This window comes from Hylobates moloch, unplaced genomic scaffold (genome assembly GCF_009828535.3).
Source record: "Hylobates moloch isolate HMO894 unplaced genomic scaffold, HMol_V3 SCAFFOLD_5, whole genome shotgun sequence".
NCBI lineage: Eukaryota > Metazoa > Chordata > Mammalia > Primates > Hylobatidae > Hylobates > Hylobates moloch.
This window is the reverse complement of record NW_026652280.1, coordinates 47,975,845-47,997,561: the sequence shown is the minus strand read 5'-3', so window position 1 is coordinate 47,997,561 and position 21,717 is coordinate 47,975,845. Positions and strand designations below refer to the sequence as shown.

Below are 21,717 nucleotides of genomic sequence, written 5' to 3'. Positions count from 1 at the left end.
TGACTTGTTGACTCTAAAATGGCTCCCATCTCATTTTTTTTTTTTTACAATAAACATATGAATGACAGTTTGTTACATTAGCATTATTTGAGCTTTGCTGAAGTTTGTTTGCTTATCTTTTCCTTCCTTGCTGATTTTCATTTGAATTATTTAAATCCATCTCAAAAAGTCCTTGGAGCTTTTGTTATATTCATAAGGTTAGGGAACTATAGAAACTATCAGGGTTAAACCATAAAGGGAACTATTCCACAAATAGTAAGAACAGAATATATAAAGGTCACTGCAAACGTATTCTATTTGAATAAGAATTAAAAGATAGGAAAACTAAAGGTAAGTCTATTTTCAGTCTAATGCAGAGTATGCAATTGACACTTTCCATTCTACCTCACCCATAAAAATTAAAATCAAAACATCCACACTAAGCACTTATTAATTTTTAGCCTTAGACAAGGTGAAACTTCTATTTTATTTGTTAGCACAAAGAATCTTACATAAATGCAATAAAGCTGAATGTGGATTTGCCCTTTGGAGAATCTATAAATACTAACAAACAAGAAAGAAGTATTCACTCATATTCTTCATATAAAAAATACACATTAAAATAGATTTTAGTGTAATTGGCCACTATTGAATATGAAACACTGCTGAAATGTATGAAACACATTTTATCGCATTCTAGTTTGAAAAATTCACTTTATCTTTACAGAAATCCAGTGCCAGTGTTTCCATTGCTATACTAGGTAAAAATCAAAGAAGTTTACAACAGAATAATCAAATACACCAATGTTAAGCCTTAACTTCACTTTTAGTGACTATAAGTAAATATCACTTGTACTTGAATGGTTTTCATCCAAGTAGATCTAATTCTTACACAAATCCCTTCTAATTATTATTTGGGAAAGAATCATATTCAATTATTTTGTGTAACTATTATAAGATTTTATACTTATGTATTTTATTGCATTGTTCTCTATTATCAATGAAAACTATCTTTTTAAGTAAAAAAATGTAAGGACACATAGCTAATAATAAAACTTCTAAACTCCACACATTTCTCCTAGGTGTCTCATTCCCTTGACCATTGTAAAGTCTGGCTCTATTATTCAAAGAAGGAGGGAGAAGGAAAGGGAGAATCAAATTAATGCCTATCAAACTTCAAGCACTGTGCTTCATTCTATCCTTACCACACTCTGCAGGCAGTATTAGAATCCCAGGTTTTACAGGTAGGTAAACTAAGCCTCCACTTTGCGGAGGTCACAGGACTAGTGAAGCGCTCTGTTGGGCAGCTTGTGCGAGGCTCTCTTGGCAGAAGCCTCGTTATGTTGGCTGTACCCATGGCTCCTTTCTAAAGCCTTATCTGTATGTGGCTGTATTTTCTACCAAATCACCTTGCCACCATGGCCACCATGGCCACCACTAATTGGGCACAAAATTGGGACAGGACCCAAAGTTGGCAGCCCATGAGAGGGACTGCTGTGAAAAGATGGCTGGCCACACCAGTGTGATCCTCTCTTATAAAAGAATGCAAGGATCCCAGGGAAGCAGAGAGAAGGGGCAGTAGTGCTGAGATCCTTCCCCACCCCCGGTGAAAAGGCAGTGCACAGCAGACACGCACGACGCAATCTCTCAGGCATCACGACAGAGACGGTACAATGGGCTGTGAGGCGGGAGGAGAGGAGTACCAGAATAAGGAAGTGGCAGACAGATGCTTTGAAACAGAGTTTAATTAGTACTCATAAAGCACTAATTAAAGAAAATGGCAACTAAACCAAGAACAGAAAGATTTCCTGAAACTATATGTTCAAGGTTCAACAAACCTTGAATATGAAAATTATGAAGATGAAATTATTGTAATCAATATTTCAACAGAACATTACCCAGTGGTTTCAGTATTACACAGACAAAAGTATTCATTTTTAGGAAAACAAGGCTGCAATAACAAAGTAATAACAACCACAAAAATCACTGAGTTCCATTCTTTATTATGGTACAGCAAAGAGACAGCAAGACTAGAATCACCTGAGAATTTTTTTTTCTTAAATACCAGGGACCAGGCCCACTACTCTAGATCAGTGGGTCTCAATACGTGGCCCAAGGCTCAGCGGCAACAGCATCACCTTGTGGGACTTGTTAGAAATGCAGATTCTCAGGCCCGCTCCAGACCTGCTGAGTCTGAAACTCTTGAGAGCTGGACCAGCAATGGGGCTTGACAAGATGACCCGGGCGATTCTGATGTACCCTCAAGACTGAAAGCCATGGCCTTAGATGATATTAGAAGGTCAATCTTTCTTTTTATTATCGATATATCAACAATAAACTAAAACAAATCCTACAAATATGATAGGCAAAGGCTAATTTCCTCAATTAAAAAAGCTCATGTAAAGAATAAAAAACACAGACACAAAATACATCAGAATATGGATAAATAAGCAATTCAAAAAGATGTTTATTTAAGTCTTTATATCAAATCCAAGATACAAACCTATATGTACAAAGTATGCTTAAAAACCATGGGGAGGGGTAGAAGACATACAAAAAAAAAAAAAAAGCCAAAATAATAGCCGTGTGGCTTCTGAGTGTTGAGAGTACAGTATAGTGTTTTTTTTAAAATAATGATAATGTATTATCTTCATAATTTAAAAAATATATAAAGTACAGTAGCTTTATCACTACCACATATTACACACAAAGGTTAAAAACAAAATAGTAAAATCATTAGAAGGAAATAAAGGTATTTATCTATATGGCCTCTGGGTAAGAAAAGCTTTAAGACCAAAAAAAAGCAAAACCCCTAAGTAAAGTGATTAAAAAATTTGAAAAGGTCATAATTTTAAACTTCCATAAAATAAAAGGCAAAATAAAACGAGAAGCCCCAGAATGTGAAAAGATACTTACGAAACACATAGCAGACAATAGGCCACTGCCAGAATATAAAGAATTTCTACAGATCAATACCAACACACAATAACTAACGAGGAACTGATAAAGCCCATGATGCAGCAAGTCACAGGAGAGAAAATTTAAAAACACAAACATGGGAAAACTTACTCAAACCCACCAGGAATGAGGGAAGTGAAAATTGAAACGAGAAACCATTTGTTAATCTTTCAGATTAGCAAGAATTTAAAAGTCCATCAATTTCAAAGTGGTACATTCATGCTTTGCTGTTAGGGATATAAATTGGTATAGCTGCTTTTGAGAGCAATTGACAAAATCTGGAAAACCTGAGCCAACCTACCCAGCAATTCCACCACTAGCCATCAACCCTCAAGTACACATGCATATATGCACGGGAAAACTCACACTCTGTTGTTCTTTATACCAAAATATACATAAATATTTTGCTATTTTGTGATAGCAAAAATGTTGAAACAACCTAAATGTTCATCAGTGGGGAAACAGGTAAATGAGATGTGATACATTTATACAAAGATGTACCACACAGTAATAGTTAAGGGAAAAAAATTAGATCTATATGTAACAACATGGGTAGTTCTCAAAAAAGTAGGTAAAAAAGCAAGTTACAAGAATGAAATGTACTTTATAGACCAATTTACATAAATTCTCCTTTGAAACAATATTTATTTTCTATATAGACATCTATCTATGTAAAAAACAATTTTCATAACCGGTAAGAATACTCAGCAAACTCTCACTAGAGGTGAGGTTACTTCTGAGGAAGGAATGGGGAGCCAGCACTGGGGATGGTGGTCAAAAAGGACTGGTTTAATCCGGAACATTTTAACACATTCAAAAGGAGACTACACATTAATTACTGTCTTAAGCACTGTTCTAAAAGAACTTGGACACAGGTAAGCCAAAGTATTAGTTTTTAAAACTGGGTGGGAACAATATGGGTATTTGTCATTTTCCCCCTTTGTATTTTTCTTCAGCTTTTCAATCATCCCCCTTCAAAAAGCGCTTTGCCAAAAAATAAATAAATAAATAAAAGTCCAAATAACACGCTGCATAATATAAACATTTGCACCCAGGTGCACATGACCTGCTCCTGCTGCACTCAAATCATGTGGTTTTTATGACCGTATTGTAACACAAGTAAACAGTTAAGTCAAAATTAGATGACGACTTACGCATATAAGGCAGCTTTTCTGGACAGGGGAGGTATGGTGAGTATGTGAAGTTTTCCGGGAGATACGTTGTTGTTTGAACAAGATAATCACTTGAATTATTGCCTTCGGGATAATCTTGGAAAGAGAGAAAAGAGTTACCAAAAAAAAAGGCCTTTTGCTTTGTCCCTGGAATGAAATACATCACTATCACTGTGAGAAAACTACAATATACAATCTACAGAAGTACTTAAAATCAATTATCTTTAAAGAACTAGAGAATAGCAAACTGCTGCGGGGAACAGACCTCTCAGCATGATTTCCCAAGAGACATCTAGAGAGCAGCACACCCTTATCCTTGCACACAGACATAGCAGTCCCATTTGCAACCATGTGAGAACACCTGCTCCCATCCCTCCCCTGGCTGAGCCCAATCTAAAGGGAGTGTGAAAGTATACCAGGGAATCCTCTCCACTATGGCACAGCCACGGGTGTTCCAAACCACCGCGTGCTGCTACTAGCATCCACAGAGCAGAGGGGTGGGAGTAATGTTTTCTTACCACCTCACACTGTAGAAACTGAGATTTACCCACTCAACTTACTTTTTGTAATACAGCTCATTCTAAACCTTTAGGTTAGTCATTCCCAGCCTGTGGGCTACAGCCCCAGGGGAGCCCTGGAGCTATTATTACATTAGGTCCATTATCTTTAGAGTCAGCAAGTTAAACTGCATACAGGGCACCAAAGTCAAATGCCTGAGTTCAAATCCTTGTTCCAACACACTGTAGCTGTGTGATACAGGGCAGGACACGATGTAGTTTGCCATCTATGCCTACTTCATACTGTCATTTTTAAACTTCAATAAGACAAAATGTGTAAGGTGCTGAAAACAATCCCTGGCCCATAGAAACAGTTAATAACTGTAGCTATGAGTGATTAGAGATGAGCACCTGACCCATGAGACAGTCACAGGCTCAGGATTTCTGAATGTAGAACCAGAGAGATCACATTTCAGTCCCTTTCTGGAGCAAAGTTCTGAGACGCAAATCTAGAAACCATGACACGCAGGTTTCCTGCTATGTAGGGAAGCTGGCCTAAGAGAATGACATCAACATGCAGTGAGTGAAATGAGAGATGGAAACAGCTCATTAAACTACCGTCTGTCTCCTGGATCACAAACAATGTACCACAGAAAGTGAAACTCTAGCAGACACTTTAGGAAAATGTGAAGACATTCTTTGAACCTTGAGTAATCTGCTCCAATGAGAGACAATGTAGAAGCTAAACCCTCTGACCATAGGGAAATGACAGAATTGTGCAAATTAGATAGGAAGTATGTGAGAGGAGCCAAAGAAAACTAAGCACCTCCCTTGCATACCTTTACCTAACATCAATATTCAGTCACTATCACAATGGAGTTGGTGGGGATGCTGCATGGGAGTCAGGACAGTACTTCAGGGCAGAGACTCACACCACCTGCAAGGGTGCTGAATGAAAGATGCCCTGCCACGGCTGCTAAGCAGAGGGTGTTGGGATGGGCAAAGGTTCCAGGTTGGGTACCAAGGAGGAAACAGAAGCCACAAGAGAAGGTCCAATTCCAAAGAAGTGCATGGAAACCCCAGTTACAAATTTCACAGGGTGTCAGTAAGGTGTTAAGGTAAATGCATTCCCAGAAAACCCCAACCTATGTTGGGGAGAGATCAATGATGGTACGACTGCTAAGGCCTATCCTACCAGGAAGTGGGAAAGCCCCAATGAGACAATCCTCCCCTCTCTCTCTCCCTGGGGGAGTGCTAGAAAGCATCTGACAAGGAAAATCTTCCAAATAACAAGGGGAGAAGAAATTCAGTGAACATTAATTGTTTTGTATGCCCAGTGACACCCCAAGACCACAGACACTATACTGGTAGCCCATGCTCAATGTATTCCCCATGTGCCTGAAAGATTTAAAGATACCAAGCAAAAGTAAGTGTAAGGAAGTCCAATAAAGTTCTGATTCTTTTCCTTTTTTTTTTTTTTTGAGACAGGATCTTGCTGTGTCACATAGGCTGGAGTGCAGTGGCATAATCGCTCACTGCAGCATTGACTTCCTGGGCTCAAGTAATCCTCCTAGCTCAGCCTCCCAACTATTAACAGCTGGAACTACAATCACGCACCACCACACCCAGCTAATTTTGTATTTTTTGTAGAGACAGGGTCTTGCCATGTTGCCCAGGCTGGTCTCCAACTCCTCGGCTCAAGCAATCCTCCCACCTCAACCTCCCAAAGTGTTGGAATTACAGGTGTGAGCCACCATGCCTGGCCTGATTCTTAAGATGCTTTAAATATATATATCTACATACATACCAAAATTCTTGTTTTTTTGTTTTGTTTTGTTTTTAAAGGGCTTCTCTTTCTATGGGGACTCCTACCTTGCTAGTGGTAGCAGCAAGTGCAATAAGCATGAATTGGGTTTCTGTCACTCCCATCAAAACTGCTTAAGATTACTATTGTTATGAGTTTTGTGACAGTGTCTAGTCAAGTTCATTGATTTATACCTTAGAGTTACTTATTTATCTTCAATATTCCTGGAAAGGAAGATAAGCCATTCTTATTTGAGGGAGACAGTAAGAAAAAAAAAAAAAAAGAATTCTTAAAAATAAGTTTGCCAAAATTTAAAAAATCAAATCAAAGCATTGTAGTAAAGTCAGAGCAATCTCCCAGAAAGACAGAAAGGAAAGAAAAAGAATTTAAAAACAAGAGAGAAATTATATATAATAGGAGTTCCAAAAAGAAAGGAAAATAACAGGAAGACAAATTATCAAAGAAATAATATAAAAATAGCTTGGAGAATTGAAGGGTAAGATATTCCATATTGATAGGACTGCTCCCAGCAAGAGAAGAAAAACAAAGCTCCAAGATGCTCTTTGTAAAATTTAAAAATACCAAAAGATCCCAAAAGCCTCCAGAAAGAAAAAACTGATCCATGAACAGTAACTGCAATCAGGATGGTCAACAGACTTCTCAAAAGCTGCACTGGAAGAGAGAAGACAATGGCATGGGAATTTTGGAAACCCCCCCTTAGCGTGGTCAACTCATGTGCCTAAGGGAAAATCAGTGATAGATTAAGAAGGCTCTACGAATTGGGGGGAAAAAAGAGTTAACAAGTAACATCAACAAAAATAAACAGATCTACAAAACAAACATAATTACAACTAGACTCAGGAAAACAAACCATTATCTACATTCTCTTAACAACATCAACAATATCAATTTGAATTTAAATTGTGACATATTGGGGATAAGGATAGGTAAAATTGGGGTGAGACTATAATACTAAATGTCTTTCTTCCATAACAGGAGTAGTTTAAATTGATAAATCAAGAGACAGCAGGATAGAAACATAAACATAAATACAGAATAAAGTGTTAGTTCTCTGAGGATTGGGACTCAGGGAGGAGTGAGCTAGGAGACTGTTGTTATTACATTATACCCTTTTCTACTTTTAAAATATAAAAAGTTCTACTTAAAATAAAAATGCAAGAATACGAATAAATGAGCAGTTAAAACAATAAACATCGAATGGCAAGTTCTTCACTAATTAGCTAGTGTGTGCTCTCGCTCTCTCTCACATACACACACACACACACACACACACACACACACAGAGAGAGAGTTCATATTATAGCTTTTGTTGCACATACCACCAGAAAAAAGATGGGCTAGCTATATAGAGATGATAATTTTTCTGAATCTCTTCAATTTTTATTAAGGACATACTATACACTACACATTCACAGGAATGAGACAATAAATAAGGTTGTCCTTGGATGTACAACTATGATATAACAATATTTTAAAATACAAAAAAAAAAAAGTAAGTTTGTTCCTGGGGGTCATCTGCCTTGAGATATTACAAGGCTCATTTTCTTATAATCCTGAGGCAGAAAAATATCTACATTTTCATTCAATCCTTTTGTTAATGTCATGCATTAACTTTAAATAAGAGTATTTCCTTACTCTGCATAATTTATTAATTTTATCATTAATGCTTGGGCTCCTTCTCTTAGCCACATGCTATGATTCTCTAAACCCACATCCAACTCACAGAAGTGCTTGGCTCTCTAGACATTTCTGCAAAACAAACTGTTAACTCCTTCTGCGGAGTCAGATGGCAACAGGAGGGCCAGAGAGAACTGTTCTACTTTTTATTTTAGTGCTAGAATGACTGAATCACAAAAGTAAACATTCCATCACTTTTATCAGTTTTTAAAGAACCACATTTAAGTGACTTCAAGTTAAGCAATATCGTTCTATTCACTTCATTGAATACAAAGTTTTAGAGCTAAACGTGCTATTCTTGGCCACCTCGTAAGGAGCGCAACTCACTGCCAGACTTAGAGAAACACCTCCACACTCCTTCAGTACTCTGTCCAGTGGTATTTGTGTCTTCCCAATGTATTATGTGTATATAGTCTATCCACCACCCCGGCCATTATTCTGAGTATCTCTTTTAATTGAAATCAAATTATCTTTGATTTCTAGTACCTAATAAAAGTATCTACAACATAGTAGGAACATACTATAAACAAACACCTCACAAATGATAATACAGCCAATAATGATTTAAGCTTTTGGAGATTTTACTGTAATAAACCCACAAAATTGGCTGGGCGTAGTGGCTCACGCCTGTAATCCAAGCACTTTGGGAGGCCAAAAGGGTGGATCACAAGGTCAGGAGATCAAGACCATCCTGGCTAACACGGTGAAACCCCATCTCTACTAAAAATACAAAAAATTAGCCAGGCAAGGTGGCGGGGCACCTGTAGTCCCAGCTACTCGGGAGGCTGAGGCAGGAGAAAGGCGTGAACCCGGGAGACGGAGGTAGCAGTGAGCCAAGACCGTGCCACTGCAGTCTGGCCCGGGTGAAAGAGCGAGACTCTGTCTCAAAAAAAAAAAAAAAATTAGCCAGGCATGGTGGCGGGCGCCTGTAGTCTCAGCTACTTGGGAGGCGGAGGCAGGAGAATGGTCTGAACCCAGGAGGCAGAGCTTGCAGTGAGCCAAGATCATGCCACTGCACTCCAGCCTGGGTGACAGAGAGAGACTCTGTCTCAAACAACAACAACAAAAAAGCAACAACAAAAAAACCCACAAAATCATTATTCCTACAAAAGTTGTTAGGTGAGCAATGTCCATCATGTATAACCACTACTTTCAAAGTCAGGAAGCATTTTAAAAGGTTATGCATGACAGATGCATTTGGGATCCACCACAACTGCTATAAAAGGTAGACATTATTTCATCTAATGAATGGATAAAAATAAAATGAGCTCTGGGCCCCCTGCTTTCTTCCTCCCTTCCGGAAACACAACCAAAGAAAAGGGAAACAAAGAATGAAAACTGCCAGATGGATCCCCTACTAATTCTCACTGGACCTTATCACTTAAAGGAAAAGGAGAACAGGACCAAAGAACACCTTTTAATGGCTTTATTTTCCTGCGAAACGGCAGCTTAAAACAGGTGTTAGAAACCGATGAGAGTCCTAGTCTGTTTCCCACTAACTTGTCGTCAGTCTGGCAGTGTCTGGGGGCCTCAATTCATGTATCCATCAAATGAGGAGGCATGCTAGGTTATTTCCAACAAACCTATCCACTCTAACATTGCATGGCCCTTATCTGCTTCAGTAATTAGATGAATTCACTGAATACATCTTGTTTTCATAATTTGACTGGCTCTGTGGGCTACATGGCACCATCTGATTATAAGAGTATATAATTTCTTTACAAAAATAGTATACATCTATTTATATTTGATGCCACAGAAAGTCAGGTACAGGATTAAAAACCCCTTTTGGAAATCGAATGTGCTTATAACTATCACAATCTATTTAGCATTTAGTGTTAAATTGTAAATGAGCCACTGCATATTAATCAATTCTCCTCTAGAGCTCAGTTAGCTTTTTGTACACCTTATAGGCCATTATCTTCTTTTTCGGATTTTATATCTATAGAAGTCTATATAGAAATAACCAATTGCATTATAAATAACTATTTATGTTTCCATCTCTCCCAGAGGCCTAGAGATCCTCATATTAAAGGAGACTGTTTTTCTTAATATTGTGTCTCCAATATCTGGTTAAATATACTAATTATAATAATTATTCATAAATGTTGGCTAAATGAACATGGCAGAGCCTCATTGCTGACTCAAACTCCATTTTTCCCTTTCCCCGTAGGTAACAGAATGCCAGTGTCACTAGAGTTCCAGCAGACTCTGGTCAAAGACTATATTTCCCAGTGTTATTGCATGTGGCCATGCAATTAAGTTCTAGCCAATTAAATGTATGAAGAAATACTACGTGGGACCCCTGGGAAGGCTCCAGAAAAGGGGTACCTTATTTGTTCTTCTTTGTTCTCCCTTTCCTCCTTCCTACTGACCCAAGTTCAAACACCAAGATGGCACCCAAGCAGCCATCTTAGACTATGAGTTAACCATGGAGCTACATGACAGATGGCAGAAAATGAAAAGTGTGATAACTTACTTTAAGGAGCCTCCACAACAGCCACAGATATTCAACTGGCACAGTTCTTTCACATGAGAACAGAAAGCCTCATGTGTTTAAACCACCACAGACAGGTCTCTGTTACATCCAAACCTAATCCCTAATGTATACAATGACTGTTTCCTGAGAACAGTTTTACCATCAGTAAAGGAACCCTATAAAAAGTTTTCAAAGGTTCATAAAAGTAAGCAAACTCTAATCAAAGTATGCATTGGTTCTTTGGTCTTTATTGAAACTATGACTTGTTGAGAGAAGAAAAGGATTTTCCTTTTTTTTCTTTTTTTTTTAGTTGCAGGGTACTACGGGGAAAGATTGTCTTGCCCATGTAATCATTCCTCCTAATCAAGCTCAACATCCACACATATACCTTATTCATACCCCAGGGAAAACAACCTGATATGCACAAATTTTTAGCACTCACACAAATATACCAACTTAAAGATGTCTATTTCCTTTCAGTTGAACAAACTTTCAGTGAACATTTTTACAATCAACTTATTCAACCAGCACAAATCCTACAGAAGCTTTTAAAATGTTTAAACTTCTAAAACTGACCTAATATTCAGAAGACTCATTCATGCTAAGAAACATTTAATGAGACTTTTACTGTAGAATTAAAACATCAACTATGTTGAGACAGTCCTTCTAAAAAAATTCCTTCAAGGTTAAAAAATTAAAATAAAACAAGAGTGTTTTGATTTGTGGAATCATAAACATATTAGGCAAATGACTAGAATGGATTTTATAGAAGCACATGTGATATTAAATTGAGATCAATATGTCACAGTCTTGAATTTTTAGAAGGGTCTAAAACTATCACCCACCTTGACATATATTTAAGAAAGAACATCTATAGCTGAAAGACAGACTTTCTCTTAGTAGAATGTGTAGGTTTACAGTGACACAAGGAAGAACTACTAACACAAATTAAATATTTTTAACTGTTCAAAATGAGACCATAAAGGGTACAACAACCGACAACACCACTGAATCCTTTAAAGTAACACCTAATAATACCTTGGCAGACACTGTGGCAACCCTGCCATAAAAGAGCATTAACATTCTTCCACAACAGTGAAATCTATTTACATCAATTCTACCATCATTAAATTATTGGTTCAGCCTATTAGATTTTAACCTCCTGGGATTCTAATGGAGCTTCTACTTCCAGGTAACATTTTAAAAAGACAAGAGTAGGCCGGGCGCAGTGGCTCATGCCTGTAATCCCAGCACTCTGGGAGGCTGAAGCGGGCGTATCACGAGGTCAGGAGATTGAGACCATCTTGGCTAACATGGTGAAACCCCGTCTCTACCAAAAATAAAAAAAAATTAGCCAGGCGTGGTGGTGGGCGCCTGTAATCCCAGCTACTTGGGAGGCTGAGGCGTGAGAATGGCGTGAACCTGGGAGGTGGAGCTTGCAGTGAGCCAAGATCGCACCACTGCACTCCAGCCTGGGCAACAGAGCGAGACTGTCTCAAAAAAATAAATAAATAAAATAAAAAGACAGGAGTAGCTACCAATTTCCAATTTTATAAAATTTCTTCTTTAGCTCCTTAAAAAGGCCATAACACTATTAACAATCTTCTATAATTAAAAACAACTATTTTCTAGACCTAGTTGGAAGAACAACTTAGGAACTAGAATGAACATAAAGAGAGATGGTAGTATGGCTTACTAAGATGAATAAATTATTCTCTGGTTAATTTCTCTTAAATACAATATATGAATTGAAAAAGTAGAAGCTGCTGGCCGGGTGCGATGGCTCACGCCTGTAATCCCAGCACTTTGGGAGGCCGAGACAGGCGGATCACGAGGTCAGGATAACACACAGTGAAACCCCGTCTCTACTAAAAATACAAAAAAATTAGCCGGGCGTGGTGGCGGGCGCCTGTAGTCCCAGCTACTCAGGAGGCTGAGGCAGGAGAATGGCGTGAACCCGGGAGGTGGAGCTTGCAGTGAGCCGAGATTGCGCCACTGAACTCCCGCCTGGGAGCCACTGAACTCCAGCCTGGGAGACAGAGCGAGACTTCGACTCAAAAAAAAAAGAAAAAGTAGAAGCTGCTTTCTATATTTTGTTTGCAAGAATTAACTTAAGTGTCTGTACAAAACCTCATCACTTTTGTGACCACACGTTCATACATCCTAAAATAGGTAACAGTCTTGATTTGCACAGTAAAATAATCTACCAAGACGCTTAGGGGAAGATACCTTCATCTTTAACAGGAAGTTACCTGAAGGCAAAACAGACTGTAAAAGATTTGGTTTACTGCTTTGTAACTACAAGGGGTTAAGCAGGAAGTAGTCTTACCTGTACCGTTGAGCGTACTGTTTTTATTTGTGTACAGCCTGATCATATGACCTATTGTTTTCACATTTTCTCTCAACATTATACCTCGAGCTTGTACCATAAAGAGATATGTGTTGGCTATAAAAGAAAAATAGAGAAAGAATGTCATAACTCAGTAAGCTTTTTATTTAATAAAATAATATTCAGAATTGGTGAAGTGCCCAATAAACATAAACTGACTCAATCAGCACGTCCAAATGGAAAATAGAAATATAAAATATTGCCTAGTAATAAAAACTGACAAACACAAACTGATTTTTTAAGAATAAAAACAAAAAAAGTTGAAATATCCACCTATCAAATAGAATGAAACTAACTGAACAAACTATTATAATGAACCCCCACATCTGTGATTTTCTACTATAAAATATACTTAGAAATTTCAAAAAGGCATTTTATTACAGATACTCAATCCTACAGTCATAAAATTCAGTTTCTCTAATTATATATTAATTTCCTCCTGCCAAAAACTTCACAAAAGCTAGGATTCCTTATAAATCCCATAATATCTAGTAGGAATAAAGATCTTGCAATGGTCCTGAAAATTCTTCATGTGTTTGCAGGGACAGGTGATCTAGGATCAGTATCTCTTTGGGTCATTTCTAAGAGTTAATTAAACTTTTACACTCCCTTTCAATCACAAATCTTTCTACCAGGATGGTAAAAGCAAACAAAATCAAAATCAATGTGTATTTTTAAAGCAGGTCAATTTAATTATTCACAATAAGTGCTTCAAAAATAGGCTCCAAATTTCTTCTGCTGGGAGAAACTGGTAAATTGACAAAGGTTTATCGCAAAAATCCCTAACTTTTGAGATGTCCAGACCCCCCAGGGGCACAGAACTAAGTCAGAAACTCCTTTCCTGGTCCCAATTCTGTTAGTGCTGTGCATAACTTTGTATAGCTCCTTGGATCTCAGTTTCCTCGTTTTTACAAGGCAGGTGTGCAAGTAGTGCATTCTTCTTTAAAGTCTCTAAACACAAAGCTAGAAAATCATAAACTCCATTCAGATGAGAGGCAGAGGCTCACTATCATGGCAAAAACCAAGAAACTGCAAGCCTCAGTTAATGACTCAATTTTAAGATAAGTTGTCTCTGAATACAGTAATGACACTCTCCAAAGATGAATCCTGAATGAAAAAAATTAAGAATGCTGAGTAATTTTCTGAGTGCTGCTCTAGTTTCTCAAGATGGAATAGAGGGATGAGAGAAATTTAATGTTTACTACCTTCTTTCCCACTTTTTATGTAAATATGAACTTGCTCAAAGTACATATGAACAGAGCATAAATTAAACTACTAGAGAAGCAGAGTAAAATAAAATTTTTCTTTCACCTCCAGAAAAAAGAGACAAACAGAAATCCAGGTTTCACATAAGCTTTACAGATACCGTTTTTAAAAGCATGTCTACAGGCTTTCTAGAAAGTAGTCCTATAATTAGATTTAACTTGTCCACACCTGAATTTACTATACTAGTTTACAAATACGACACCTTTTGACTACATTTTTGTACTTAAGTGGATTTCAAAAGAATGAAGACTCACACTTGTAATTCCTGGGAGGCCGAGGCGGTCGGATCACAGGGTCAACAGATCGAGACCATTCTGGCCAACAAGGTGAAACCCCGTCTCTACTAAAAATACAAAAAAATCAGCTGGACGTGGTGGCGCGAGCCTGTAACCCCAGCTACTCAGGAGGCTGAGGCAGGAGAATGGCTTGAACCCTGGAGACAGAGGTTGCAGTGAGCAGAGACTGCACCACTGCACTCCAGCCTGGGCGACGGAGCAAGACTCCATCTCAAAAAAAAAAAGAATGAACAACACAGTCATAAAAAAGAACAAAATCATGTGCTTTGCAGCAACATGGATGCAGCTGCAGGCCATTATCCTAGCGAATTAACACAGGCACAGAAAACCAAATACCGCATGTTCTCACTTGTAAGTGAGAGCTAGACACTGGGTACTCATGAACATAAAGATGGCCAACAACAGAAACTGGGGACTACTACAAGAGGGAGGGACAAAGCGGGGCAGAAATTTAAAACCACCTATTGGGTACCATGCTTACTACCTAGGTGGCAGGATCAATCATACTCCAAACCTCTGCATCATGCAATATACCCATGTAACAAAGCTGCAAACGTATGCCCTGAATCCAAAAGTTGAAATTATTTAAAATAAATAGACCATATGGGGGAAAAACTTATTCATACAATTTAAATATATATTCATAAGTAAGGTTTGTGGGGTTTTTCCCATCTATGTTTTTGTTCTTAATGTTAGTTTCATAAAGTAGACTGTACACATTGCTGTCATTTTCTGACCTCTGAAAAAACTGATATAGTGTGGCAGATATTAAGCCCTTAAAAGTTTGAATTGACTTCTCATAAAAAGTCATCTAAAAGTTGTAATCTGGCTGGGCGTGGTGGCTCATGCCTGTAATCCCAGCATTTTGGAAGGCCAATACAGGCGATCTCCTGAGGTCAGGAGTTTGAGACCAGCCTGGACAACATGGTGAAATGCCATCTCTACTAAAAAATAAAAAATAAAAAAACTAGCCAGGTGTGGTGGCCCATGCCCGTAACCCCAGCTACTCAGGAGGCTGAGGCAGGAGAATCACTTGAACCCAGAAGGCAGAGGTTACAGTGAGCCGAGCCAGGACTGCACCACTGCACTCTAGCCTGGGTGACAGAGCGAGACCCTGTGTCAAAAAAAAAAAAAAAAGTTGTAATCAGACACCTTTTCCAATTCCTCTCTGTCCACGTATTCAATTTGTTGATTTGTTGAATGCCTGCCCTCTGCCAGAAATTGTATTAAGTGTATTTCAGTTTTTATTTATTCTTGATTCAATTTGGAGTATTTTGTCCCAGAGATCCAAAGTTTCATTGAGATATTCAAATTAGGTAAAGCGGTGCATAACTTACATAATTTTTGAATCTCCTCTACTTTTGATTTTTAATTGTGTTTTCTCCCCTTTTCTATTAAAATTTGAAAATAAACATGTCATCCTTCTGCAGGGGCCATGTTAATCTCTGTATTGTTCCCATTTTTGTATATTTGCTAACAGAGCGAGCACTCCCTTTTATTTTTATAAGACTTGTCTTATTTGTGTATTCCATTGCTTATACTTAATCTGTCTTGAATATCTCAATTCTTTTTTCCTCTATTTTTAAATGTATTAGTTCCTGATCTTATCCTTGTATAGACTTTCTAATTTCCTAATCCATATTAATTTTTTAATAATGAAAGTATCTACAGCAACAAATTCATCTTTGATAACTACAAAAAAAATGGAAGAAAAGAGACGAAGAGAAAAAAGAAAACTAAAAGAACAGCCAACCAAAAATGCAGGAAAATGTTCAATACAAGACAAGCTAACATTAACAACTCTGCCTAAATGAAGACCCAAAGTTCAACTGAAATGATGTGGGCGGGGCAGCATCACATAGATTACTAATGACACCTGGTTTGCAGCACCTTGGATTATTTAATCCTAAAGTTACATATGAAATGTGTTGTCAGTGATATAGACATCTTATATTTGTGCTATACCAAACTGAAAAGAAAACCTGCCGCAAACTACTAGAACTCAGCCTAAGGCAAAAAACTTACACTTCCAGGACTGACCCTGGCCTAAGAAATGAGATGCTAAGTAGGAGCATTATATGCATTATTATGTTTCCTGGAAACAACTTTTTAATTTATACAACTTGCAGGTAACAAAACTGTTTAAAAAAAAAAAAAAAAAAAGGATGATCTTTTTTTTTTTTTTTTTGAGACAGGGTCTCACTCTGTCATCCAGGTTGGAGTGCGGTAGCTCCACCTTGGCTCTCCGTAACTTCCACCTCCCAGGCTCAAGCGATCCTCCCACCTCAGTCTTGCAAGTAGCTGGAACTACAGGCACCTGCCACTATGCCCACCTAATTTTTTGTATTTTTTGTAGAGACAGGGTTTCTCCATGTTGCCCAGGCTGGTCTTGAACTTCTGAGCTTAGGCAATCCACCCGCCTCAGCCTCTCAAAGTGGTGGGAGTACAGGCGTGAGCCACCGCACCTGGCCTTTAAAATGATTTTTTATGATACCTCTAACAAAGGTGAATTATTTACCAAAAGAGTGCATTTACTATTCACTAGATGAATGAAGACCAAAATTAAGAAAAGCTAGACACCAATTTCTCCAAATGGAAAATCTATTCTTTTATTCCAAATTGTTTACAGCTAATTGAGTTACATTCCTCAGGTTAATGGTCCTCATGGGTTTAATCCCTCAAGATCAAAACCCATTAGGGAATGAAGCTGTGTTTAAATAGAGTGGCTGTTAACAGGAAGAAAGTGCTATGTCAAACGGTTGCAAGACACACTAAACCAGCATGAGAATGGTTCCAATTGTCTGCTTTCCAAACATAAAACTATGTTAACCCAAACCCAAAACTTGCTTATTAGTAGTAGTATAAAATGTAATGTCTTTTTTTTTTATTATATTTAAGTTCCAGGGTACATGTGCAGAACGTGTAGGTTTGTTACATAGGTTTACACATGCCATGGTGGTTTGCTGCACCCATCAACCTGTCACCTACATTAGGTATTTCTCCTAATGTTATCCCTCCCTTAGTCCCCCAACCCCCGAGAGGCCCCAGTGTGTGATGTTCCCCTCCCTGTGTCCATGTGTTCTCATTGTTCAACTCCCACTTATGAGAACATGCAGTGTTTGGTTTTCTGATCCTGTGATAGTTTGCTGACAATGATGGCTTCCAGCTTCATCCATGTCCCTACAAAGGACATGAACTTATCCTTTTTTATGGCTGCACAGTTCCATGGTGTATATGTGCCACGTTTTCTTAATCCAGTCTACCACTGATAGACATTTGAGCTGGTTCCAAGTCTTTGCTATTGTGAACAGTGTCACAATAAACATACGTGTGCATGTGTCTTTATCGTAGAATGATTTCTAATCCTTTGGGTATATGCCCAGTAATGGGATTGCTGGGTCACTTGGTATTTCCAGTTCTAGATCTTTGAGGAGTTGCCACACTGTCTTCCACAATGGTTAAACTAATTTACCCTCCCACCAACAGTGTTAAGAGTGTTCCTATTTTTCCACAACCGCTCCAGCATCTGTTGTTTCCTGACTTTTTAATGATCACCGTTGTAAATGACGTGAGATGGTATCTCATTGTGGTTTTGATTTGCATTTCTCTAATGACCAGTGATGATGAACATTTTTTCATATGTCTGTTGGCTGCATAAATAATGTTCTTTTGAGAAGTGTCTGTTCATATCCTTTGCCTATTTTTTGATGGGGTTGTTTTTTTCTTGTAAATTCAAGTTCTTTGTACATTCTGGATATTAGCCCTTTGTCCGATGGATAGATTGCAAAAAATAAAATGTAATGTCTTATTGGCAAGTCTTTAGGTGAGAAAATCCTTGTCTACAATTTCTATTCCAATTCTCATTTCATAAAACTAACAGGGAAACCTACCACTGCTTAATTAAAACCATTTGTGTGTTCTCTAATTTCATTCATTTTGTATTTGACTCTGCGTTGTGAGACATAAATCTAACTTCTTTACCAGTTCTGCTTCCCAGGGGATAACACCATCGGAAAAAAATTTAAAAAATAAAAAGAATAAAATCTATCTTCAACAGTTTATGAAAGCTTTTAGGCCAGGCATTCTATCCTGAGTTTGTGAGGCAAACTTATCTAATTCTTAAGAAAATTAAGGGACACATCTGCTATAAAACTGTGCCTGCCAGCCCCTTTCCACATCCAGCTTTGCTCACTAACAGTGCTGTAAGGATTCAAGATAAGAAGAACGTGCCTGCCTGCAGGGATCTAGAACTGTTTCCTGGGCTTTGCAGGACACCAACACAGCATCCCTGTGATCCTGATATCTCTGTTCCTAGCTGCTATGATATGCTGCCACAGTTCCCAGGTCTCTTCACAAAAGTCTAGTGAATAAATGATTTTGAGAGGGAGATGATGATGTTGGTCAGACAATCTGGGATGCAGTTATAAATGTAGGACTGAAGCTAAAAGAGGGCTAGAAATACCATTTGGGGAGACATTCAATAAATGTAAAACCTGGAACTATCGTGATAAATTCCCAGAGGAAAAATTATCCAAAAAGGAGATAAGAAGGTGAAGATCTGATGTATGAAGACAGACCACAAACAGGCAGCACAAAGATAAAAGATCCCAAAGTGAATCAATCTCAGCTTGAACATAGTGAAAACGCTAATGGACTAAAGACGAGGGAGAGGTCAACCATGTCAGATGCTAAGGAGAAGGACTTAAAAACAACAGCTTAAAAAAATTCAGCATACTCTCTTTGTCAAGCATACTTTACATATACTAACCTACTTAATCCTCACAAGCAATTCTATAAGGCAAGTACTATGATTATTCCCGTTTTTCAGATAAAGAAATTGAAGCATGGAGTTGAATAACTTGCCACAGGTCACATAGTTGTTAGTAAGTGGTGGAGCCAGAATTCAAATCCCAGCAGTCTGGCTCCAGCAAGCTAGCCCTTGACCATCATACCATTTAGCCTCTTTAAAAAGCCTACAGGAGATCACTGTAAGCCTTCAAGACAGCAGCTTCAGGAAGCAGTGGAAACCAAAGGAAAATAGTAAAGATTTCAGTGGATACTGACAAAGTGAAAGCAGCAAGTTTCAGAAAAGGAAAATAAGTAATTAGCAAGGTCACGGGAAGGTTTTCTGGAAGAGCAGGACCCTGAGCATGTCAGCAGCCTGAGTGGAAAAAACTAGAAGGGTGAATAATTTCAGGCACTAAAAGCAGCAAGAGGAAGGAGAGAAAACCACTCTGTTGGTGGGAAAGTTTAAGCAGAGGCTCTGAGGTGCACAGGGGCAGCACACACCCAGGGAATGACAATCTGCCCTGAATGGAGATGGGTAGTAACGGAAGTTAGGAAGGGTCAAGCGGATGGAGAGTTTAAAAAAAAAAACAAAGGAGCGTGAGAGGACGAGAAGTCATTGTGAGGATGAGACATAACTGTTAACAGAGGTGAGAAAGTTTCAGAAGCAGAAGGTTAAGAAGGCTGTGGTCTGGAGAGGTGCAAGGGAGAGAGCAGGCCACAGCTATGCTGACACCCAGGGCATGGCCAGGCGGAGTGAGGGCAGAAGACAAGAGCTAGACATCCTGGTGGTCACCAACAAGGACGGAGGCGGGGGACAAAGTGGAAGGGAACATTCAGAATTGAGCACTGACTGCTGAAATCTTCCAGGGATATAGAATCTTGGCGGGCATAAGTTTCTGAAGAGCAGATGAACTAACATTTACTAAGTGCTGAGTTTGGTCAGGCACTGAGCTGAAGTCCACATATAAATATATGTAAGTACACATACACAATTATATTTCCTTTAATTCTTATAACCACCTGGAGTTGGGCGACTGGAAATCCCCAAAAAGATATGCCCACACCTTAATTCCCAGAACCTGTGAATGTGACACGCGGAAAGGGGTCTTTCCAGATGTAATTAAGCTAAGGATTCTGAGATGAGGAGATCATCCTGGATTACCCAGGCGGACCCTAAATCTAATTGCAAGTACTCTTCTAAGAGAAAGGTAGAGAGAGATTTCACACACTCTCACAGACACACACACGAAGGCAATGTGAAGACAGAGGCAGTGATGAGGCTACCAGGCACCTGAAGCTGGAAGTTGCAGGACGATTTTCCCCAGAGCATCCAGAGGGACTGTCCTGCCAACACCTTAATTTCAGACTTCTGGCCTCCATAATTCTGAGAAAATAAACTTGATGTTTTAAGCCGACATGTGGTAATGTGTTATGGTGGCCTTAGGAAAATAACACACCACCCCATGACAGGTACAACTTTCCCCATTAGAAGATGAGAAAACAAACTCAAAAGAAAGTTAACTTAAGTAGAATTAAAAATTCAGGATTCAAGCACAAGCCGAAGTGACTCTGAGGGGAAGGGATTTGGAAGAAACGTTGGTTCAAGGCCACAGAGGAGAGGGAGAGACAAGGAAAAAGAAATCTTCATTGTAAAAAGTTATGAGGGAAGTGAACATATGAGAGATAAACCAGATTTCCTTTAATACAAAGAGGAGGAGAAAGCCAGAAGAGATCCTTAAAAGTTACAGAAGAGAAAATGATTTCCCATATTATCTATGGAACACTGGAAATAATATGGACAAAAGTAAAAATCTTAATGCACCACTCAATAATAACTACAGATATGTGAATCAGGTATCTCTTTCTAAGAATTTCTAAGAATTTATGATAATCTTCTAAATATCTGTTTCTGATGCTGAAAATTTTTCTTCTTTCCACATCTAGCCTCTTGTTCAATAAATCCCCAAGAATTACTCATCCATGTGGGTAAAGGAAAATACGTTATCTTCAATAACAATGGCATAAACCCCAAAGTTAGGCCAGACTATATATGAAATATTATTCATACTACACCTAGGACTAAGGAAGGTATTACTTGGATTAAAAACAAAAAATAACAAACGTCAAGGATGTGCCAGGCTGTTTAAAAAAAAAAATTCTTTTATGTCAAAGTACTATTTGTCTGACCATGGTGATAATAATTCAAAACCAGGTATGCACTCAAGGAAATCTGCAGTACAAATTATTACTAACATATAATATCCTTACCTCCACTTTTCAAGTTATGAGCTGACAGAGTCTGCAAGAATTCTGTGTTCAGAGCCCCACTTCATCGAACAACAAATACAATGATCACATACAGCAGATCTAGTTCAGATCTTGGCTAACAAC

The 21,717-nt window shown here is 38.4% G+C and overlaps 1 protein-coding gene and 1 pseudogene across 3 annotated transcripts in view; both read right to left on the bottom strand.

The window, feature by feature from the left end:
- The window catches only part of B4GALT6 (beta-1,4-galactosyltransferase 6), a 63,213-nt gene that overhangs the window by 31,720 nt on the left and 9,776 nt on the right, over positions 1-21,717 (bottom strand). Inside the window, exons 2-3 of one of the 3 annotated variants that reach the window (XM_032152581.3) lie at positions 12,917-13,033; positions 4,092-4,205 (exon numbers count right to left, since the gene is read on the bottom strand). In XM_032152581.3, the coding sequence (XP_032008472.1) occupies positions 4,092-4,205; positions 12,917-13,033 (231 nt within the window). Of the gene's footprint in view, positions 1-4,091; positions 4,206-4,669; positions 4,970-12,916; positions 13,034-21,717 lie in introns of those variants that run through there. The other 2 variants (XM_058438519.1, XM_058438520.1) reach the window with 2 other exon arrangements.
- Positions 15,934-16,023, bottom strand: LOC116470007 (U6 spliceosomal RNA; annotated as a pseudogene).